This window comes from Rhinoraja longicauda, chromosome 11 (genome assembly GCF_053455715.1).
Source record: "Rhinoraja longicauda isolate Sanriku21f chromosome 11, sRhiLon1.1, whole genome shotgun sequence".
Classification (NCBI taxonomy): domain Eukaryota; kingdom Metazoa; phylum Chordata; class Chondrichthyes; order Rajiformes; family Arhynchobatidae; genus Rhinoraja; species Rhinoraja longicauda.
Window position 1 is genome coordinate 36,575,855 of NC_135963.1, and position 25,211 is coordinate 36,601,065.

Genomic DNA, 25,211 nt, shown 5'->3' on the forward strand with positions numbered 1-25,211 from the left:
GTGTCGCATCTTCTGCGGTTGCAGGGAAAGGTACCTGGGGAGGGGGTGGTTTGGGTGGGAAGGGATGAGTTAACCAGGGAGTTCCGGAGGGAACGGTGTCTGCGGAAGGCGGAAAGAGGTGGAGATGGAAAAATGTGGCTAGTGGTGGGATCCTGTTGGAGGTGGCGGACATTTCGGAGGATTATGTGTTGTATGCGATGGCTGATGGGGTGGAAGGTAAGGACTAGGGGGACTCTGTCTCTGTTGCGACAAGGGGGAGCAAGGGCAAACCTGCGGGGTACCGAGGAGACACGACTGAGGACCTCATTTATGATAGGAGGGGAGAACCCCCGTTATTTTCTAATCTTCAATTCACTCAGGGGAAAGTGTGGGATGAACTGACTTTTTCTTGGAAGTTACAAGATAGTAACCAAAGGATCTCCAGTAGGTTTTTCCCTCAGCTTTTGTTTATTGAAAAGTTTCTGTGACACTAATGAATGCATTGACACTGAGAATGTCTGAAGAGATTTTTCACTGTTCTGGTTTTGGATATATTTGAATTCTGAATAAAGCTTATTTTTGGAAATGAAAAAAAAAGGTAAGTTTCTCAGCTGTTTGAGTCAACTCCCACTAAGAAAAAGATTGATTGTGAGAATTACGTATGGATTTCTCTGACACTTTTGTTTGCATACAGACATTTCCTTTGCTTGCACCATGCACCACCACCAGCTTTTATCTTTCCAATATTCATAAATAATGGATTTTTGTCTGTGTAGCGTACTAAAATATATATTTTTCTTTGTCTTTTCTTGGTTCCAGGATCTCCGCGAAGCCCCATCAATAAAACCACCCTTACACTGATAAGCGTGATAGGATGTGTAATTGGGTTGGTTTATGGCTCCCATCTGACCTGTCCTCTGTCAGTAAAAGTTGTTCTTCATGTGCCCGAGCACCTTATTGCTGATGGTGAGTACAATGATCTATTGGTGCACAGCCTTGGAGGATGATGAACAAGGCAAAACAAATATTGTTGAATTGGTTGTATATCATATCTCAGCATTGTCAATTAGAGGAGAGAATGTTGTTTACGGGGGTTAGGAAAGGGAGGGAGCATGCTTATTTTATTGTAATAACATTAATTAGAGCTGCAAACATTTGTACTTAAAATAAAAAAATAGTAGCGGCTTCGCATAGTGTTATAACCATGAGCATTTCAGAGCAAATTAATCTGTCAAACAGATTGTGAATAAAGGGAATCAGCATCTTTATCTCCCCTTTGCATTCATTACAAGTTGCAGCTCTACAGGACTTTGGTTTGGCCATATTTGCAGTATTGCATCCAGTTCTGGTTGCCCCAATATGGGAAGATGTGGAGGCTTTGGAAAGGGTGCAGAGAAGCTTTAACAGAAAGCTGCCTAGATTAGTGAATATTAGATACAGGGAGAGGTTGGATAGACTTGGATTTTTTACTCTGAAGCTTCGGAGGTTGAGGGGTGACTTGAAAGAAGTATACAAAATTATGAGAGGCATAGATACGGTAAATATTCAGAACCTTTCTCCTAGGGTGCAGATGTTCAACATAACTATAAGGTGAATGAGGGAAGGTTTAATGGAGATGTGCCGGGCAAGTTTTCTACATAGAGAGTAGTGGGGGGCTTGGAACGCATTGCCAGGGTTGGCGGTGGAGGCAGATACAACAGTGGCATTTAAGAGGCTTTTCGATGGGCACGTGTAAATGCATGGAATAGAGGAATATTGATCTGTACAGGCAGATGAGATCAGTTTAATAGAACATAGAGCAGTACAGCACAGGAACGGGACCTTCAGCCCACAATGTTTGTGCTGAACATGATGCCAAGTTAAAATAATCTCTGCCTGTTCATGATCCATATCCCTCTATTCCCTGCACTTCCATGTTCCTATCTAAAAGTCTCAAACACCACTGTTGTAACTTGTCCACCACCACTACCACTGGCAGTGCACTCCAGGCCATCACCACTCTCTATGTAAAAAAAAAACATGTCCCTCACATCTATATACTAAAACTCTTGTTTGTTTGTTTGTTTGTTCCTGAACTACAGCCAAAACGGTACACGATAGAGTGACAATTTTAGGCCCACCTCACTCCCTTTGGTGCTAATGGAAGAAGTTTCATTGAAATTGGTGTTATATTTTTTAAGTTCTTCACATTTTAAAGTTTAAATCTATCACCGAGGGAGGGAGGGGAGGAAGGGGGAGGGAGGGAGGGGGAGATGGAGGGAGGGGGAGATGGAGGGAGGGGGGAATAGAGGGGAGGGGGGAGAAGGGAGGGGTGGGATAAGGGGGGGTTGAAGGGGATGGAGTGGTGGGGGGAGGGGAGGGGGAGGGAGAGGGGGTGGAGGGATGGAGGGGGAAGGAGGGAGGGGGAATAAGGGGGGTTGAGAGGGATGGAGTGGGGAGGGAAATTGGGGAGGGGGAATGGGAGGGGAAAGGGAGGGGGGTGGTGGGAGGGGGTGGAGGGAGGAGGGGAAGGGGTGGGGGAGGGGGAAGGGGGAAGGAGGGGGTTTGGGGGGAGGGAGGGGGGAGTGAAAGGAGGGGGGAGTGGAAGGAGGGGGGAGTGGAAGGAGGGGGGGGTGGAAGGAGGGGGGAGGGGAAGGAGGGGGGAGGGGGAGGGGGGAATGGGGGAGGAGAGGGTGCTGCACCAATGCAGGAGAGCTTTGGGCCCAACTGATCCACTTGGTCTAGTCTCCTTTAAACGTCCCCCTCTCACCTTATAGGTATGCCCTCTAGCGTTGGACATGTTGATCCTGGGGAAAAAAAGATCCTGACTGTCTACCCTATCCATGTTTTCTAGGGCTGCTGCCTGACCCTCTGAGTTACAACAGCACTTTGTGTCTTTTTTTTCGTGTTAAGGATACTTACTTTTCTGTCGGCAACAATCCCTGCTCTGTTGAGAAACCAGTCCAACTCTCCTGCCAGCATGCAGTCAGCATATAACAGAGCATCTGGCAACATGTTTCAGAGCCATTGATCTGTGGATGAAGAAGAACTGCTGAACAATTTACCCCAACACTTAAATAATTTAAACGCGAGTCCTCTGGTCCTGTCTAATGTATTTACTTGCTGTGGTTTCTAAGTAAACATAACTCTTCAGCTGATAACAATTCTCAAACATTGCTGTTAATGTATTGATATGAAAACTCATCATGTTCCTGAAATGGCTTCCCTGACATCTAAAACTTCAGTGTCCTTCAAAGACTTTGGCAAAAAAACTGCAATCAGATAGTTGCAGACTTTCTGCCGTTCAACTGCGATTAATGCACTGACAGTGTATCAGTGCATTCTACAATCAAATGCTGCGGGAAGAAAATATCCGGCTGACACTTAGAGCCTGTGAAACCCTCTCTGCAAAAGCAAGCTTTTAAATATTTTTTTTAAGGCAATGGCTTTTTCTGCAACTCAGTGGCTCATCAGGTAGAGCCGCTGCCTCACAGAGCCAGAGACCTGGGATCGATCCTGACCTGGAGTGCTGTCTGGTGCTGTCTGTGCTCCCTGTGATCACGTGGGTTGTCTCCGGGTGCTCTGGTTTCCTCCCACATCCCAAAGATGTGGGTTTTTTGGAGGTTATATGCCTTCTATAAATGACCCCTGGTGGGTAAGCAGAGTGGTGGGTGTCTGAAACGTGCTGCCAGATGTGGTGGTGGAGACAGATATTATAAGGGCATTTAAGAAGCTTTTGGATAGGTACATGGATATGGAGGGATATGGATCATGTGCAGGCAGATGAGATTAGTTCATCTTCACATTATGTTCACCACAAATATAGTGGGCCGAAGAGCCTGTTCCTGCGCTGAACTGTTTTATGTTCCAATATCCCAGCTCAACACCGAGATCCATCTCCTCTAGGGTTGTCTCTGGCTGGACCTGTCCAAGTGTCTTCTCAATGTTATTACAAGACCTGCCTCAACTACCTCCTCTGGCAGCTCGTTCCTTATACTCACCACCCTTTGAGTGAAAAAGTTGCCCCTCGGCTTCCTATTAAATTTTTCCCCACTCACCTTAAAACCATATCGTCTGGTTCTTAGTTCCACTACTCTGGGGGGAAAGGACTCTGTGCATTCACCAAAGATAAAATTGAAACAAAATATATTGAAATCTACTCATTTCATTTTCCTTCCCAGTGATACTTTGTTTTCATTTACCCAAAGGTTGAGAATGAAATTGTCAAAGAACTTATTTGCAAAAAACTGCTGCTCCTTGTTAAAGTCTTAATATAAGCTGCCAGACAAAAAAATGTTCTCCACTGGGATAAATCAAAACAACAATTAGAAATTGTTTGCTGCACTCAGCTGAAATTGCTTAAAGGCTGAAGCAGTGAAAATCTCTCACAGGGTTGCTCGGCATTGATTTTCTTATAACTAACTTATTTGTTGTTCCCTTTGGGGGAAGCTGATTGGATAGAATGGAATCTGATGGACGAGAAACACCCATCCCACGAAATGCCATTATGACTTTAAAAATATATTCCAGGAGATGAAAACCCTAGTTTGTCGAATCTCCACTTGTAATTTACCCTGGTTTCATTCTGTGTAGGAAGGAACTGCAGATGTGGTTTTATTCTGAAGATAGTCAGAAAATGTTGTTGTAACTCAAAGGGTCAGGCAGCATCTCTGGAGAAAAGGAATAGGGGACGTTTCGGGTCGGAACCCTTCTACAGATAGGTTTCATTCTAATACATCAACACAGAAGACACGGAGGACAAGAGTAGCTCAGCATATGAGCATCAGCATCACCCACCATATTCACCTGAGATGTTGCCTGACTCACTGAGTTACACCAGCACTTTGTGTCTTATTTAATAAACAAACATCTGCAGTGTCTTGTTTCTAAATCTACAGCACATTTCCTCTCAGGCCAATAAAACCTGGCAAAAGTGTGTTGCACAAAGGAATTCTCAATAAAAATAAGTTTATTTTTGTTCCTGCAACCAAATGTACAAAAGACAATGTTACTATTTTAATAGGTGTCTTTGCACAAGCATCAATAGAATAAATTGTCCTTTGGTTCTTGATCCCCTGCTGTGGGTAAAAAGACTATGTTTATTCACCCCAATCTATTCCTCTCACGATTTTATACACCTCTATGAGATCACCCTTCAGCCTTCAGCACTCTAAGGAATAAAGTCCTAACCTGCCCAACCTCTCCCAATAGCTCAGGCCATCAAGTCCTGGCAACATCCTCGTAAATCTTCTGTGAAAAGTTTCCTGAGATGCTTTATTTGGCAGTGGCATGATTCCTGCCTCCTGATTGCTAATTCCCTTTTCTCTGTCAGTTTCCCGATCTAACTAACACGTGCTGCTTAGCAATTGGCTGTCAATTCAAATGGAATCAGCTGGAATTTACAAACAGCAGGTTCATTGATCTGCTGTTACTTCAATAAAGATATTCATTGATTTGCTGCACTTGCATTTCCTCTTTAATCTCCAATTTCCCGGAATTTATTCGTTCTCATACAATGTTCCTTAGCTTTTATAGAAACAGAGATAGGCTGAGCTTCTTCACACCTTACTTCATATTATTTATTGCCATTTGTGAGTCCCATTTGTGCAGGTTTATGTCAAAGTACAATTGCATACTCACCCAGAGGAAGACAGCTACAATTATATTTACTTTTAATCTTCGGCATTAACAATGGAGTTTCTAAAACCCAAAATAAAATCACCTTAGGACCTCCATAATCTAACTTTGTTTCTGACAGCAGCACTAACATAGTTTAGTTTATTTTCATTTGTACCGAAATCAGTGAAAAGCTTTTGTTACTATACAGTTGTTGTTACTATCTAGCCGGCAGAATTATTATAATCAAGCTGTTCACTGTGAACAGATACAGGAGAAAGGGAATAACGTTTAGAGCAAGATAAAGTCTGATTAAAGATAGTCTGAGGGTCTCCAATGATGGTAACTCAAGACCACTCTCTAGTTATTGATAGGTTGGTTCAGTTGCCTGATGACTGTCCCTGGATCTGGAGGTATGCTTTTTCACATTTCTGTGCCTCTTGCCTGATGGGAGAGGGGAGAAGGAGTGACCAGGGTAAGACTAGTCCTTGATAATGCCGGTGGCTTTGCCGAGACATTTTTTAAAAAAAACTACAATTTAAATGGGATTTTTTCTTTCTTTCCTGCTGTATTCTAAATTCTGTGACCTGCAGTTGCAGTACAATTCAATAAGGAAGGGGAATGAGAGATGATAGATGTTATCCAGTTGGGAAATATTTGTCATTATATGAACAATTTGGATGAAAAGGAAGTTGGCATGGTTGGTTAGCTTGCAGATGACAGCAACATTTGGTAGTCTTGTGGGCTTGTAGTCTTGTAAGAAAGGTTATTTGAGATTACAACAGGATATAGATGAACTAGAATGTGGGTCAAGGAATGATGGGTGGAATTTAAATTGGACAAGTGCAAAGTGTTGCATTTTGACAAGTTAAACTATGGCAATAATTACACAGAGAGCCCCAGAGCTCTGGAGATTGCTCTAGAACAGAGTGGCCAATGTTTAGAAGTGAATCGTTCCTTAAAAGTTGCAGCACAAGTAGGGAGGATGGTGAGCAAGGCATTTGGTATGCTTGCCTTCATTGGTCATGGCATAGAGTATAAGTGTTGGGTTGTTATGTTACAACTGTACAAGATGTTGGTGAGACCACATGTGGAGTACAGTGTGTGCTTCTGGATGCCCAGATACTGGAATTATGTCATTAAGGTGGATGAGTTGGACCGAAGAGCATGTTTCCATAATCTATGTACATCTATGACCCTATGAAATAATGATCCAGTGGTAAAACTCAAATAAGCTTTTGATTGACTGGGAGTTTTGATGGTTTAGTATCTGGCTCACCCACTTTGGTTTCCAAGGGTCCCATTAAATTCACTCAGGACCCATTTCATATGCCTCCTTCAACTTCACCTGGGCCCTGTTCCCACGTATAGTTTAATTTAATTGATTTGTTTATTATTGTCACGTGTACTGAGATACAGTGAGAAGCTTTTTGCATGCTATCCAGTCCAGATAAAGATTATACTGTGGAGGTCCACACGTCGTGTAAACACTCTGTTTAATCATTAACCAAATGCAGTTGGGTGCATTCACCCGCGCGTGCCCGAGTTCAAATCCCAACTGCCAAATCCTTTGTTCTCCTGCCACACGAATGCCCGCTCCCCTGACCGCGTGGTTGGTCGGCCCAGATCACGCCTGGTCCACACGAGAGTTTGAGCCCGACAGTCGATACCAAAGTGGTTCGGCCCGCCACCATACATTAATACAATCAAGCCATCCACAGTGCACAGATAAAGATACAACATTTAGTGCAAGGTTCGATACCAAAGTGGCTCGGCCCGCCACCATACATTAATACAATCAAGCCATCCACAGTGCATAGATAAAGATACAACATTTAGTGCAAGATATAACACTGAAGTACGATAAAGTCCAATTAAAGATAGTTTGAAGTTCTACAATGAGGTAGATGGCAGGTCAGGACCACACTTGCCTGATAACAGCTTTCCTGAATCAGGAGGTATGCACTTTTAAACTTCTGTGCCTCTTGCCTGATGGTAGAGGAGAAAGAAGAGGGAGTGACTGGATTACTCTGGTCCTTGATTATGCTGGTGGACTTCACAATGCAGCCTGAAGTGGAAATGGTATTTAACCATTTCTGGGCCCTTTCTTCCACCTTCCTTTAAACCGTTCCATGCTCCATTTCCTTTAAACAATTCCTTGACTGAAATCCCACATTCCTTTTAAACACAATAGGACCATGTCTATTCTATCCTTTAAACTCATCCATTTCACTACAACATTTATTAATCAACTACATATTCTCAAAATAAAAGTGAATGAAAAATGTGCGGGAGTAGAGTTTAGACAATAGATGCAACGCAGAAACAGGCCCTTCGGCCCACCGAGTCCTTGCTGGCCAGTGATCCCCATGCACTAGCACTATCCTGCACACAATTTATAATTATTACCAAAGCCAATTAACCTACAAACCTGTACATCTTTGGAGTGTGGGAAGAAACCCGAGCACCCACACGGTCACAGGTAGAACGTACTAACTCCGTACAGACAGTACCCATAGTCAGGATCGAACCCGGGTCTCTGACGCTTTAAGGTAGTAACTCTTCCATTGCACCACTGTGCCACCCCAGAGTATTATCCATTAATCCAGAAAATCTGCCAATCAAGCACCTCTGAGGTTGCTAAATTATTTGAGTTTTACTGTGTATCAATTTTACCACAATGTTAAGAGACAAGAGTGTTTAATTGACACTGGAACAATGAAATTCTTATTTGCAGCAGCATAACAGGTCTGTAAACACAGAACTCATAGATAACATAATAAATTGAAAAAAAAATCAATAAGTTTAAACAAATCAAATCTATTGCACGAAGCCCAAAGTCCTCAGTACATAAACAGTTCATAGTTTAGTTAGTGATTTCTCGTATTCAAGAGCCTGATGGTTGTTGGGTAGAAGCTAATCTGAATCCTGGTTGTCACGGTTTTCAACCTTCCTATAGGAATGAAATGAGAGTGTGGCCAGGGTGGTCTTTGATAATATTGGTTGCCTTGATGAGGCAGTGCATCATAGAGATCCCGTTTGATGGTGGGGAGCTCAGTGCTCGTGATGGACTGGGCACTGTCAGCTATCTAATGAGGTCCATATTGGAACTCCACAGTTTCAATTTAGATTTATGTAAGATTCTCAAATCTATCAACACAACTGCATGGATGCACTTCTCAAAGTTGAGAAGGCGTCCAGTTGGTTAAAATGTTTCCATCGGATAGGCTGTGGGACCCCCCAACCGTTTAGTTTAATGAAAACCCTCCACATCACGTTAGTTGAAACAGCAGGAAATATTTTCTCAAACCAGATAACCGTTTAAATTTAATGTGTTTGGAAAAATCAGTCTCCCCATCTTATCAAAAGAAATAAAATAGCAGAATTCGATTAAGCTGGCAAACTGGATAAATATACCTGACTTACATTTTAAACACATTCAAAAATCTTCCAGCCGTGCTGTTCAAAAGGCAGTAAAACATTGCTTTTCTCCACACATTTGTCTGGCACTGAGTAAAGTAAGGCATCTCCCAGTGTGTGCACATATTGACTCTTTCCTGTGAATGACTGTCTCTAAGTGTTTACATAACATGACTCCACAGCATTTAACATATTTTAAATTGGATGAGACTATGGCAATTAATTTGATAACTGGTGTGGTTAAAGGAACAAGGGACAGCTCACAAATAGGCGCAAGCTCATTGCAGTGATTATACCATCAAGATCTTCTTTGGTTTATTTTGTTACTCTTGGTCAATTAATTCTTGAGATTATCTTTTCAAAGATGTGCAGGTTTGTAGCTTAATTGGCTTCTATAAATTGTTCTTAATGTGAAGGAGAGAACCAGTGTACAGCATGAACTCAATAGGCAAAAGAGCCTCTTTCCACGTTGTATCTTTAAACTAGACTCAACAAAGATCCTGGGAATAATAGGATAAATATATGAGGAGCGTTTGAATGCTCTGGCCTGTACTTACTAGCGTTTAGAAGGATAATTGAAACCTACTGGATAATGAACGGCCTAGCTAGAATGCGCGTGGAGTGGATGCCTCCACTACAGGGAGAGTCTAGAACCAGAGGGAAGAGCATCAGAATAAAAGTACGTACCTTCAGAATGGAGATGAGGAGGAATTTTAGCCAGAGGGTGGTGAATCTGAGGAATTCATTGCCACAGCCAGCTGTGGAGGTCAAGACATTGGGTATTTTTAAAGCAGAGATGGATCAGTTCTTGATTAGTAAGGGGTCACAAGTTACGAGGAGAAGGCAGAATAGAGTTGAGAGGGAAAAATAGATCAGCCATGATTGAATAGCAGAGTAAACTTGATGAGGTGAATGGTCTAATTCTGCTCCCATGTCTTATAGTTTGTGGGAAAAAAATCATCACATAAATTTCGGCATTCATCCATCAACATCTATTAAAGATATGATAAGATATTTCATTTACTTATTGGATGTTGGCATCATTTACAAGGACAACACTTTATTTTCAACCAAAACATTCCTCAAGAATCACATATTTCACATGCTGTCATCATTTGACTCTCACGCAGTTGAGTTTTGAAGGGTAGTACTTTTCCCCAGCAATGATAAAGCTCTAACAATAGACATTTGTGTGATGTGTGATGTGAATGGGAAGATGCAACTGTGGTATGCCAGTGATGAGAGGTCCGTGTTCTCAAGAAGGTGAAGAGCTTAGTTTGGAAGATAAAGGTGAAGAAATCTAGGCATGATGTTGCACGGTATTTGAGATTTGCTCATATTGGCAGTTTTGATCTAAATGGCATTGAGCATGTTGAATCTATGCTAAACTCTACACGTTGAAAGCACTTATCCATCCTATCAACAACTAGGGAGTGATCGTGAGCAACTATCTACCTCATTGGAGATCCTTGGACTATCTTTAATTGGACTTTACTGGGCTTTATCTTGCACTAAACATGATTCCATTTATCATGTACACTGTGGATGACTCAATTGTGCTTATGTTTTGTCTTTCCGCTGACTAGTAAGCATGCAACAAAAGTATTTCACTGTACCTCAGTACACATGATAATAAACTTAACTAAACAAAACTATCTTGCCATTGAATTGTGCTTTGCAATTGTTAGAAAGGCTACAAGGAGTCAAAAAGCGATTGTCTCTTTGTAGAGGCTTCACCTTTTGTCTTTCTGTTCAAACCACACTGGTTCTATGGCTGCTCCAATTAAGTCTCTGGTCATTGGTGAAACTGGTGTCCAGAGAACAGTATAGCACATGAATAGCCCTTCAGCCTATAATGTCTGCGCCGAAAGTCATGGAGATGAGGAGTCCTCTTCCAAAATCAGTTGAACCAACAATTCATTCTTGTCAGTGTAGAAGTGGTGGCCATCTTAATGGAACCAGGAAGTGTTGTAGTAGATGATGGATGAAGATTCAGTTCCATGGATGCACTGTCTGTGTGTGTCTATGGAAGCTCCATCGTTATCTATCAAATCTACGGTTGATGCTAGCTCCGCACAGTTTGGTGCCAATAGGGAGTTGAATACTATGTAGAGAGGGGTTGACACACTACAATCTGGCAAGATCGATGATAATGTCAAAGATTTCCCAGTCCAGAGGGAGAATAGCTGGCTCTATGCAGCACAACATCTAGTTTCCAACCACTGGCAACAATTCCCTTGGACTTGTGTCCCAGCCAGTTGACTCAAACATCTGCCACCCATGGTAGTGTCGTTGTTCGAAGGGTCATCCAGTCCCAAGCTCCACACTGTTGATCTTAGTAGTCCTGAGCACACCCGATAAGTTTAGTTTAAAGGTACGGGGATGTGGGAGGAAATCGGAGCACCCAAAGGAAACTCACGTGGTCACAGGTAGGATGTGTAAACTCCACACAGACAGCAGCACCCCAGGTCAGGATCAAACCCAAATTCCTGGTGCTATGAGGCAAGCTTCACCAGAAATGGTTTTCTGTGTATTGAGGCAACCTCCTGATGGCCACAATTTCACCCAGTAACAATCCTGAGAGTATCATATCATATATCATATCATATATATACAGCCGGAAACAGGCCTTTTCGGCCCTCCAAGTCCATGCCGCCCAGCGATCCCCATACATTAACACTATCCTACACCCACTAGGGACAATTTTTACATTTACCCAGCCAATTAACCTACATACCTGTACGTCTTTGGAGTGTGGGAGGAAACCGAAGATCTCGGAGAAAACCCACGCAGGTCACGGGGAGAACGTACAAACTCCTTACAGTGCAGCACCCGTAGTCAGGATCGAACCTGAGTCTCCGGCGCTGCCTTTGCTGTAAAGCAGCAACTCTACCGCTGCGCCACCGTGCCGCTGGCAAACATAATTTCTGGCAACATAATTCATGTACTCCTGGCGAACATAATTTCTATGTGTAATCTGTACATAAAAGATAATGCATAGATGAATCCAATATTGCAGCTTCAATCTCTGGTGCTGGTAAAATGTCAACGGCATAGCAGCTGTGTTCTCCAGCAAGCAACACTTTCACAAGGCAAGGTAGAAATAGTTAGGTGTCAACCTTGGCTCAGTGGTGGTGTTCACACCTCTGAGTCAATATGGTCACAGGCTTAAGCTGTGCTCCTGAGAACTGCCGGCATCGCATATGTTGTCACTGCGTTTGCTGACATTGTCAGATTGCTGACATTTCACAAATACTGGAATTCTTTAGCACAGTGCAATGTTTCTGTACATTGTGCAGGTGAAATTCAATGCTTTTGAGCATAAATGATGCATATATCGTAAAACAGCCCAAACAATTATATTTCAATTTTTCTCACCAACCACTCCAAACTGAGATTGGCTGATGTTGGCTGCAAGACATCAATGCACAAACCTTCAATGGATGTTTAACGCAAAGAGTGCTTACAGTTGAGATCAGTCCTTGTGCAATCCCGACTCGTAATATCCCACCAGTGGAATATTCATTTTGGTTAGGAAACACTGTGGAGCAAAACTCCATCAGCAGATCGCGTTATGAGCAGCACATTGGTGCAGTTGGGAGAGCCACTGCCTCACGGAGCCAGAGACCCGAGTCTGATCCTGACCTTGGGTGCTGTCTGAGTGTAGTTTGCACGTTCTTTATGTGACTGCATGGGTTTCCTCTGTTCCGGTTTCCTCACACATCCCAAAAATGTGCGGGTTTGTAGGTTACTTGGCCTCTGTAAATTGCCTCGTGTGTGCAGTGAGTGGATGTGAAAGAGGGATAACATAGAACATGTGGATGGGTGATCAATGGTCACCTGGCTTCGGTGGACAGAAAGGTCTGTTTCTATACTGTATCAGTCAATCAGTCTATTAATTATTTTGATCTAGATGCAGGCAGATTGTTCCCGATGTTGGGGAAGTCCAGAACAAGGGGTCACAGTTTAAGGATAAGGGGGAAGTCTTTTAGGACCGAGATGAGAAAGGTTTTTTTCCACACAGAGAGTGGTGAATCTGTGGAATTCTCTGCCACAGAAGGTAGTTGAGGCCAGTTCATTGGCTATATTTAAGAGGGAGTTAGATGTGGCTCTTGTGGCTAAAGGGATCAGGGGGTATGGAGAGAAGGCAGGTACGGCATACTGAGTTGGATGATCAGCCATGATCATATTGAATGGCGGTGCAGGCTCGAAGGGCCGAATGGCCTACTCCTGCACCTATTTTCTATGTTTCTATGTTTCTATGTAAAGTTCTCCCCGACAACAGATGATTTCAAACTGAACTCATCTTCCCAGGCTTGGAGTAGTCTGTTCCCATGTGTATAACTGATCAAAGATAGACCCAAAATGCTGAAGTAACTCAATGGTTCAGGCAGCATCTCTGGAGAAAATGGATAGGAGACAATTCTTCAGACTGAAACATCCCAATCTGAAACTTCACATCCATTTTCTCCAGAGATGCTGCCTGACCAATTCAGTTACTCCAACATTTTGTATCTATCTTTGGTATAAACCAACATCTGTATTTATTTTACATTTTACAGGTAATTAATTCTCTCCTTTTAGGATGTTTAAGTTTGCCTGATCCTTTTTATTTAATAATTCAAATATCACTATTCAAGAAAATGAAGTTGATGCATTCCCCTCACTTTCAATCCTCTTTGACTTTGTTGTCATCAAATGATGTTCAAGTTTATGCTTCCTGTTTCTCTCCTTTCCATTTAGGTCACATTATTTCCTTTTATGTGATTGATTGCATAAATAGATTTTTTTGTAGTCTCAAGCTAAGATGGAGTTGATACAGGTGTCAGGGGTTTTGGGGAGAAGGCAGGAGAATGGGGTTGAAAGGGAAAGATAGATCAGCCATGATGGTATGGCAGTGTAGCTTTGATGGGCCAAATGGCCTAATTCTGCTCCCATAACATGATATCACAATCAGGTTCTTTTCTCTATCTAGGCAGCAGATTTGTCTTACTTTACGGAAGCCAACTCATTGCTCGTGACTGGCTGAATCCGGCGCAGGTATTACTGTACCACCAGCAGAATAGCAGTGGGCCCTGGATCATGGAGTTATGTGGATGCCGTCTGATCGACCCCTGCGAACACGAGTGCGACGTAGACACAGGTACATCTTACTCTTACTAACAAGGCCAACCATGCTGATTCTGCGACTTGTATCATGCAATGAGAACTTGTGCAATGTGTAGAATTACAACGTATAACATAGATCAGTACAGTATCAGGCCTTTTGACCACAATATTTGAGCTTACAACTAGGCTTCCTTGCTCCAAGAAAGAGACTATCTATCCTATCTATGCCCTTATAATTTTAGAAACCTCACACCCTCCCTCCCTCCCTCCCTCCCTCCCTCCCTCCGTTCCTTCCTTCCCTCCAGCCTATTAAATTCCATGGAGAAATAAACCCAGTCTGTCTAATCTCTCTTTATAACTGCAGCCTTCTGTTTCTGTAATCATTTCTGCACCCTCTCTTTCTTGCTACCACAGTGGTGTGGTGACCAAAATTGTACACATTTACAATTAGACTGCTGATGAACATTTTGTTAGATGTTAATTGAGACTTGGTTAATGGAAAAAGTAGCCAAATCATTGACACTTTCTTTCACTCTGCTAGTCCAAAATAAGTGATTTTGGATATATTTTGTACCTTAAACAATTTATGAATTTGTTGCAACAATGCTTCAAAAATACAGATGAGGAAGCTTTGGCATGTAAACACCAGTTGATTAATTCCATATTTCTCAATGAAATTAATGCATAATTGTATATTGCTTTTATTTTGTTGAAGCTTTGAACTTGTTAACTATAAAATTCCATTAAAGTGGCATGCCATCTGAATCTGTGGGAAAGAAACATTTCAAACTTGTCTATTCCCTAAATACTGCAATTCCATGAAAAATTAAGAAGTACCAGTTTTTTGGTCTCAAGGCTACCTTGAAATGTTGTTATAAGTCCAAGAACAAATTGTATTTCATAACCCAATTAAATGGAAGTCCAATTGTGATATTACTTTTCTCATTATTGTAATTATCATTTCATTGATCTATTCAGAAGTTTATAACATTTCATAAGTGCATAAGTGTAGGAGCAAAATTCAGCCATTAGGTCCCTCAAGTCTACTCCGCCATTATCTATGAAAACAAGTGAATGCCACTTGAATCAGTTGTCCTGAAACTCTCTTAGTACCAATTTTATGATTGCATCAACTGTTGTTTTGTCCAATATTTGATATTTATGTTCTGTTGTAACGTTGAATTGACTTAGCAACTACATTTTCAAGAAGAGTGAACATAAAACTGAAAAGCACAGCTCACTCACTGAAACCAATGGTCAAAAAGCTTTGATTGGAAATGGTGTGCATCTTGACATTCCATGGCAGGGCATACTTTCCCCAATATTACTCTAGTATCATTGCAATGAAACAATTATGTCAGCCAATTAATGGCATGTTACTGGTTAAAACATCAGTTACAAGTGGAAGAAATATCTTCCTCCACTATACTGGAATGCCTTACCCAATAGATTTTTGTAAAATTCCAACAGATTTGACTTCAATTAATTAGTTGCTTCCTGACAGATTTACTTTGGCACAAACTAAGCCCATCAGTCATATGTCTCTTTGCCTGTTGCTTGGATCCAATGCTCCATTGTTTTTCCCTTTGGTTTTACTCTCTAATTTAGATTTCTGGGCTATTCTTTCCTTCTGGTAATAACATAATGATGCCGAGAGTAATAACATGTTTGACTTTGACAGGAATCTGCAGAGCAGGCTGTAAGCAGCTTCTAAATACATTTGGACTCATGCTAAGCTGTAATTTACAATGTCACAGGAAACTTTCTTCTTCCAGCAGAGTTGACAGGGAACAGTGCTGGAGAACGGTGTTGATGACACAGGGCAAAGTCCCAAGTTACACCCAACTCACACTTGAACTTGAGTGCAATTTGAATCAAATTTCTTGCATTGAGTTCCAAACCAATAAAATAACAGAGGTACAGAGGCAAATGTAAACCATTTTACCCTTCCAGCCTCAATGATACTTTATTGGCACATGTATGTAGGTACAGTGAGATTCCTTGTTTTTGCATACAATCCAGTAAAATCATGCAGCAGACCTCACCGAGGCAGTACTTAAAGAAATGTCACGTTTCTGTTGCTGACAAAGTTACAAAAAGTTCATCAATCTTCTCACAGCAACATAGCCTAAGGCTTCCCTCCAGGTCCCCCCTTCGTTCCCAGCCAGTTACTGGCATCAAGACTGATATCTGTACATATCCCAGATATTGACCCATATCAGCACTGATACTGCATTAAATGCTGTTTGTGGATGGGACTTAATTTGATTACTTTTCCTTTTATATTTCTCAATGCTTATTTTGTGCACAGCATATGACTTTAACTGCTTCATCCATTTTTGTTTGAGTAAATTGTTTCAATAATCGTCACACATTAAATGTTAATTCGATGTTTATACTTAAAGAGGCTCCGATTTATGACATTGTGTATCAATGGATGAATGACCAGTTCAAAGACTACTTGTACAGCAGTAAGTAACAGCTCATGGCTTGACATAAGATTGAACAAACTTTTTTAAAAGTTCCTGATTTAAACAAAAAAACAAGCTGCTGGAGGAACTTTTTAATGGGTTGGGTAGTATCTGTGGAGATGACATTTCAGGTTGGGACGTTTCTTCAGATACTGTAGATTTGAGCTGCAGAAACAACGATGGATCATGATTTACAAATGCAAACCAAGGCATGGTTTGTGAGATAATGCCTCAGAAAATGGGAGTTGATGGTTGGAACTTTGTTAATCATCCCAACTTCCCTCCTTGGATTCAAGATTTCTCTCAATAGCCATTTCTTTCATTGCACCTCACTCTTTGGCCTTGCATTATTTTTGTTTGATTGTGGCTTGGCATGGTATATTCAGACATCTTCTCTATTTAGTGCAACAAAATGTTAATTGATCTTGTGGTCTGTACCAGGAGGCAGCTGAGCCAGGTTGTGTAAGTTGCCTTTTATGTTGGATCAATTGAGCTGAACTAACACTAATGGTATTGTTGAAGCCACTTTCTTGAAACAAGAGTACATATTTATTTCCAGTAGGCTATAAATGACCTATCAGTGCACCCTTGTTTAAAGAAAGAGATTTCAACAACATTACCTATACGAGTTCAGCTCACTCTGGGCGGCACAGTTGCTGCCTCATAGAGCCAGTCACCCGGATTCGATCTTAACTACAGATGTTGACTATGTGGAGTTTGAACTCCATTTGGCCTAACCATCCCCACATTTGACCTATATCCTTCTAAACCTATCCTATCCATGTCCCTGGCCAAAATCACATCACAATGTGCTACCATGAGCATCTTGGCTTGAAAATAACAAAACATTGCTCTAAATGGAAACCAACAGTTAATTGGCCTCAGTAAATTGTAAGGAGTGTAAGGAATGAATGAGAATGTGGGATAACATAGAACTAGTGTGAAGGGGAGATCAATGGACGGCATGGACTTGCTGGGCTGAGGGGCCTGATTCCATGCTGTGTCTCTGAAACATAAAGTGTAGATCTGAAATATGTCATTCCTCAACAAATAGATTTGTCAACAGTGGCATGGAACAAAATAATTATTGGTGCAAAAGGTGGTGTCGAGAATATCCTTGATGAAGAATTCTTATAGCTGAAACAAATGTGCCAGTTAATACATTAAATACACATCTTTTGCCAGGAGCTGACTGGTACATAATCCTATTACCATCTCTACTGAATCCTTTATGAGAGTTAAGAGCATTTGTCTTATCACATACTACAGGAAGTCGAGTCAACACTGACAAATGAATAGATTAAACCAATAAAAAGTTAAATATGCTACCCATGTCAAATATACTGGAGGAACAATTGGTCTGATCCAGTCGGCAGCGTATCATTATTAATAGATTGCCGTTGTTGAATTGGAAGTTGTTTGGCATCAGGAGGTCTGTCCAAGAGAGGCAGTGTGAATCTAATGGGAGTTGAGTGCTGGTGGACTTATTAATAGCACTAATAATAGTGCACGCTTCCTTGAGCAGTAGTAATTTCAGCTGAATCCTTAAAAGTTTCGCTTGTGGAAGAATGCTGTCAAGCGAAGAATGGTTTCACCATGAACTTTCTCAATATTAAATGGACCCATATTGAGATAGGATGGGTCCATGAGATTGCACAGTCATGTGATCGCTTTGTTTTACCACCTGGTTGGCTGATTATTAATCCATTGGATGTCAACCCAGATTTCTGAACTAGAGCTCTTTCTTAGACTCGCCAGGACTGTTTGCAGCACATTGTAAACCTTTGACTCAGAAGTCTTTTATTTTGGTGAAATATTTAGTAATGTGTGCTTGCAAGGCCAATATTTATTGCTCAAATCTAATTACTCTTGAGAGAGTAGTGGTGAGTGATAGGTGAGTGATAACTAAAGAGTGGACCTGACCTACCATCTACCCCAATGGAGACCCTCGGACTACCTGTAATTGGATTTCACTGGACTTTATCTTACAATAAACGTTAATCCATTATCCTGTGTCTGAACACTGTGGACAGCTTAATTGTAATCATGTGTTGCCATTTCACTGATTGGATAGCATGCAACAAAAAAGCTTTTCTCTGTACGTGCAATAATAAACTAAACTAAACTACAGTCCTTTGGGAGCGGAACCTCTCCTACAGTGCTCTTTGCTGGGGAACTTTGGGATTTAAATCCAGTTTACAAAAAATGCAAAATGCTGGAACTACTCAGTAGCTGGTCAGGCAGCATCTAAAAATATAAAAGATTGAATGACTGTTTATGTATAGATTGGGATCCCTTGGACATATGGTATATTATTTGCAAACTTTGCATAGTGCCATACAAACGTATGAAAATTAAGGGCTCAAAAGTTTTCCATTAAATCTCCAAAGACGTACAGGTATGTAGGTTAATTGGCTGGGTAAATGTAAAAATTGTCCCTAGTGGGTGTAGGATAGTGTTAATGTATGGGGATCACTGGGCGGCACGGACTTGGTGGGCCGAAAAGGCCTGTTTCCGGCTGTATATATATGATATGATATGATAATAGCACAACTATCATAATTTTGACCCAGTATTTACCACAACCACAAAGATTTGGATGAAAGATCATATCATTGACTCAGTTTTTTTTCTCCATAGATGCTGCTTGACCTTCTGAGTATTTCCAGCTTTTTCTGCTTTTGTTTTAGATTTTTATCATCTGCAGTTTTCTTCTCACCATTATATAGCAGCACAGTTATATGTAAAAATAATAGCTTGCTCTGGAGGGAAGGATATTGACTGAGGAAGTATTTTTATACCATTGGATGTATTTAGTAAACACATATGGATTTAGAAAATTGTAGAACATCATTATGCTGCTCTCCCTTTAAAACATCTCTTACACAGTCGATAATTGGCTGTAGATTCATAAACTTTAGCATGGAAATCAATCATTTATCTGTTGTGTTGTAATGAATGGAGGGATGTCTTTGCTTTTTTAAAATCTTTATTTTACATTTTCAATACAGCTAATATGTTTCTCTTTATTATATACTTATAAAGCATAACAGTGAAGCTGTTTCTGTATACACTGATCTCCCTTGTTTTAATTTCCCTTTTATCTTTCTTTGTTCCCCTCCACCCTCTCCCATTCCACCTATATCCCTCCCTCAATTCTTTTGTCTCACATGTTCTGTTTTATTATCTCTGGCCTTTATCTGCCTTTCACCCCCCCCCCCCCCCCCCCCCAACGACGCCTGTGTTCACCTATTACCTGCCACGCTTTGCCTTTCCCTTCAGCTTTCTTGCTCTACCTACAATCAGTCTGAAGAAGGGTCCTGACCCAAAACGTCACCTATCCATCTTCTCCAGAGATGCTGCCTCACCTGCTGAGTTACTCCAGGACTTTGTGTCTTTTTTTGTAACCCGGCATCTGCAGTTGCTTATGTCTTTCTTAATAAATGCAGGCAAATAGAATAGGTTGGATGTGGTGGGCTGAAGGGTTTCTTTGCTGTAAAATCTGTGACTCCATGATAGAGCAATTTCCTGAAACAATAACATTGTTTATCTCTCACAGGTTGCTACCTGACCTGCTGAGTTAATCCAGCACTTAGGGTCATTTCTTGTAAACCAGAACCTTTAGTTCCTTGTTTCGCCATCCATCACTTGCCAGCCTTTGTCTCACCCACCTCTCTTTTCCAGCTTTCTCTCCCGCTATATAATAAGAAGAGTCCCAACCTGAAATGTCACCTGTGCAGTCCCACCATAGATGCTGCCTGACATGTTGAGTTCCTCCGGCACTTTGTGTTTTGCTTGAGTGAAGATGCATATCTCAGTTTGGACAGACAACGTAATAAAGCTTTTGAAAGCCACAACTATGTAAATACATTATTCAAGAACCCAGAACAACCCGATAAACATGTGCTTCCAATTGAGTTTTGAGCAACATTTCACACCTTATGGGAAATCAGAATAAAAAGCATTCCTGTGGAAAGAATTGGAGAAACAACTGGAGTTGCCGGTGGCACAGTAACTCTGCAGTAGAGCTGCTGGCCCTCACAGCATCAGAAACCTGGGTTTGATTCTGACTACAGGTGCTATCTGTGTCCCTTCTCTCTGTGACCACATGACATTTCTTGGGTGCTTCGGTTTCTTCTCCCATTCCAAAGACAAGCAAGTTTTACGTTAATTGGCTAGTATATGGGCATGGACTCGGTGGGCCGAAGTGCCTATTTCTGTACTGTCTCTCTAAACTAATTACCAAACTAAAAGTTAAAGCATTTGTCAGATACGTGTTAAACTTTAGTGCGTCAACTTTTTAAAAAAGTTTTATTTTCTACTCCTGTGCTGTGTCAACTAATCAGACATTGGTAATTGGCACCATCAGTCTTTGGCTTATCACGGATACATGTCAGGAAGAGGTTCTAACAAGTGTAAATGGACATGAAATAGAAAATGTTCTTGGTTGAAGCTGATTCCATTGCTAGTTTTTATCACCAGCCAGTTCAACATCATGAACCTCCTTTTCTGTCTCTTCTCCCTCTGCCCACTTTCTCTGAGGAAAACACATTTTTATGGATTACTTTCATCTTCTGTTATTCCCTGGTCCTGAAAACATTACTTCTAGTGTAGTTAATTTGAGGCAGCAGAGTAATTTTCTGCTAGAAACAGTCATCAAATTAAACAAGAAAAAATATCTTGCCACACAAAATTGAAACCTTTTCCCTGTAGACTGTATTTCTGTAATTTAATGAGTGTAGCTTAAACATTTGATAAGGTTATCCACTGAACTGTATTCTGCAAGCTTCATACCGTGATTCTAAAAGGGATGTGTTTTCAATTTTATCTTGATATTGGTTTGTCAAATCGAAGGTGCTAATAATGGGTATATTTACCTGAAGAAAAGAAAAATTACAGTATTTGTTCTGCAATGTTGTAAATTATCGTTTATTTTTGGTTGGTTATACAAAAGGAACAAGCACCAAATATATGTTGGGATAATCAAAGGTTGGCTCCAGAGCTTGCTCATTATATGGAGGAAATTATCCAGGTGCAGGAAACCTAGAAATTAAACTACCACCATCTTGATTTGTTTAAGGCTTGATACAAACTTCCGGTCAAATCTATTGCAGATGTCAGAATCTCCAGGCTGGAATAGATTATGTTTCGTTGTGAGCTTAAGGACAGAGAACGAGTTCCTTGTCTCTGGGCATGAAGGAAGAGGGATCATCAAGATACCCTGCAAAATGGGTCAATTGCAAGGACTTAGATCGACAACTAAGTAAAACTGTAAAGCGTTTCACTGTGCCTATTACTCATGAGAATAAACTAAACTAAACTCAACTCAACAAACAAGCACCAACATAAGGACATAGACCGTATCATCAGCTGAGCCACAATGCTGCATGGAAGGAGGAGAATAAAGGCCACTATCCAAATCCCTGCACAGATCTACCAATCTACTGACTACCAATCGGTGGTAGCCAGAGGCATCTTCTTTGCTGCCGTGTGCTGGGGCAGCATGGCGAAGGCCTCGGATGCCAATAGGATCAACAAACTCATCAGGAAGGCTAGGTCCATCGTGGGGGCGGTGTTGGATTCATGGGAGGTGGTCTTGGAGGGGAGGATGCTCCTCAAACTGCAGAGCACCCTGAACAATATAGTTTACTCCCTCTCTCTTGAATGCATTCAGAGAATTGGCCTCCACTGCCTTCTGAGGTAGAGAATTCCACAGATTCACAACTCTCTGACTAAAAATGTTTTTCCTCGTCTCAGTTCTAAATGGCCTACCCCTTATTCTTAAACTGTGGCCCCTTGTTCTGGACTCCCCCAACATTGGGAACATGTTTCCTGCCTCTAACGTGTCCAACCCCTTAATAATCTTATATGTTTCGATAAGATCTCCTCTCATCCTTCTAAATTCCAGTGTATACAAGCCTAGTCGCTCCAGTCATTCAACATATGACAGTCCCGCCATTCCAGGAATTAACCTAGTAAACCTACGCTGCACGTAGCAAGAATATCCTTCCTCAAATTTGGAGACCAAAACTGCACACAGTACTCCAGGTGAGGTCTCACTAGGGCCCTGTACAACTGCAGAAGGACCTCTTTCCTCCTATACTCAACTCCTCTTGTTATGAAGGCCAACATTCCATTGGCTTTCTTCACTGCCTGCTGTACCTGCATGCTTCCTTTCAGTGACTGATGCACTAGGACACCCAGATCTCGTTGTACGTCCCCTTTTCCTAACTTGACACCATTCAGATAATACTCTCCCTTCCTATTCTTACAACCAAAGTGGATAACCTCACACCTATCCACATTAAACCGCATCTGCCATGCATCCGCCCACTCACACAACCTGTCCAAGTCTCCCTGCAACCTCATAGCATCTTCCTCACAGTTGACACTACCACCCAGCTTTGTATCATCTGCAAATTTGCTAATGGTACTTTTAATCCCTTCATCCAAGTCATTAATGTATATTGTAAATAGCTGCGGTCCCAGCACCGAGCCTTGCGGTACCCCACTAGTTACTGCCTGCCATTCTGAAAGGGACCCATTTATCCCACTTTAATTTTATGTTCCATATATTTTGTGTTTTTATGACTGTTGGCAGATCAATTTCCCTCCTAGGATAAATAGTTCTATCATATTGTATTGTATCGTATGCTAGGTGATTCGTTGAGTTCCTCTGGTTGTTTTCGGCTTTAGACTTAAAGAGTGGAAGCAGGCTTTTCATCCCACCGAGTCCCTGCCAACCAGAGATCTCCCCGAACACTAGCACTATCTTACACATTAAAGCCAATTTGCAGAGGCCAATTCACCTACAAATCTGCACATCGTTGGAGTGTGGGAGGACACCTGAAGCCACCGGAGAAAACCCATGCGGTCACAGAAAAAACGTGCAAACTCCGTATATACAGCGCTCGTTGTCAGGATCGAACCCGGGTCTCTGGCGCTGTCAGGCAGCAACTTTACCGCTGTGTCACTTTGCCGTCCTCTGGTTGTTCTCCTTTTATGCTCAAGATTCCAGCATCTGCAGTCCCTTGTGCCACCATTTTCCTCCGGTGATGCTCATTGCCAATGATAAAATGTGTCAGCATTTTTCTTTCCCGTTCAACAGCATTTCTGTTGCACAGTTCCCCACCATCAACATCAGTGAGGTCACTAATGACTGGAAACATAACAGGAGTGGCCTTATGAATGTTTTTAGGCAGTCTCACAGGATCAAAGATGGCTTGCTTCCAACTCTGGTGTTGGTTCTGAGGGAGTTGATAAGGTCAAGTTGAGAACCTACATCATCTCCACAGATATAATTGGTTGTTGCTTAGGAGTCCTGCGTAATTCTGTTCCATAGGTATGAGATTCTCAATATTATCCCTAACGTTTAGATTTAGATTTTTTAGATTTAGAGATACAGCACAGAAACAGGCCCTTTGGCCCACCGGGTCCGCGCCGCCCAGCGATCCCCGCTATCCTGTCCTACACCCACTAGGGACAAATTTTACATTTGCCCAGCCAATTAACCTACAAACCTGTACGTCTTTGGAGTGTGGGAGGAAACCGAAGATCTCGGAGAAAACCCACGCAGGTCACGGGGAGAACGTACAAACTCCGTACAGACAGCACCCGTAGTCAGGATCGAACCTGAGTCTCCGGCGCTGCATTCGCTGTAAGGCAGTAACTCTACCGCTGCGCCACCGTAACGTTCCTTCTCAACTTTGGGTAGAGCTTGGCCAGAGGTTCCTGGGTGTCAGGGAGAATATTGCATTTCTTCAAAGGAGGTTTTGAGCATATCCTTGAAATTTTTTCTTTGGTCTATCATCTCTTCCGTTGACAGAGCTCAGCTGAGAAGGTTGTTGGCTGCAACCTCCCCCCCATTGACGAACTGTATACTGCAAGGACCAGGAAGCAAGCGGGCAAGATCATCTCTGACCCCTCTCACCCTGGCCACAAACTCTTTGAAGCACTTCCCTCTGGAAGGCGACTCTGGACTGTCAAAGCAGCCACAGCCAGACATAAAAACAGCTTTTTTCCCACGAGTGATAGTTCTACTCAATAACCAAAGTCTGTAGTCTCTTTTTTGCTCTGGTTTATTTTCACCCACATGTTTAGATAGTAATGTTGTATCCTTATTGTTTTGATGTGCTTATGCTTTATTCTTAATTGTTAACTGTATGTTTGTGTTGTCATTTGTGAGCGGAGCACCGAGGCACATTCCTTGTATATGCATACTTGGCCAATAAACTTATTCATTCATTCATTCATCTGTTTCAGGAATGTGGTACCAGGCCTGTAAACAATGTTGCCTGCCCATCTTGACCAATCAAGAACTAGGTCCTCAATTCTATGGATAGTGACTCACAACCCTGTGAAGACCATTGGAAATGTGCAGTAATAATTGGGCTTTGCGTGTAAAGTTCACATCTGGTGAATGATTAACAAAAATATCTCCCCCTATTACTTTTAAGCACAATGAAAGGACAATGATGGAAAGAGCTAGCAATTAATGTAATTGGAAATCTCCCTTTAGAATCAAAATCCCAGTGTGGGGAGTTGCTGGTTTAACCTTGCAGGAGGTTACTTCAAGCATATAGAGACCAGTAGATATAAAAAGTGGAAGCAAAAAGTACTTTTAAAAAGCCACACCTC

The 25,211-nt window shown here is 41.7% G+C and overlaps 1 protein-coding gene across 2 annotated transcripts in view; it reads left to right on the plus strand.

The window, feature by feature from the left end:
- astn1 (astrotactin 1) overlaps positions 1-25,211 on the plus strand; it is a 1,605,092-nt gene that overhangs the window by 659,027 nt on the left and 920,854 nt on the right. For both annotated transcript variants that reach the window (XM_078407397.1, XM_078407398.1), the window contains 2 exons: positions 799-945; positions 13,970-14,137. In XM_078407397.1, the coding sequence (XP_078263523.1) occupies positions 799-945; positions 13,970-14,137 (315 nt within the window). The remainder of the gene's footprint in view (positions 1-798; positions 946-13,969; positions 14,138-25,211) is intronic.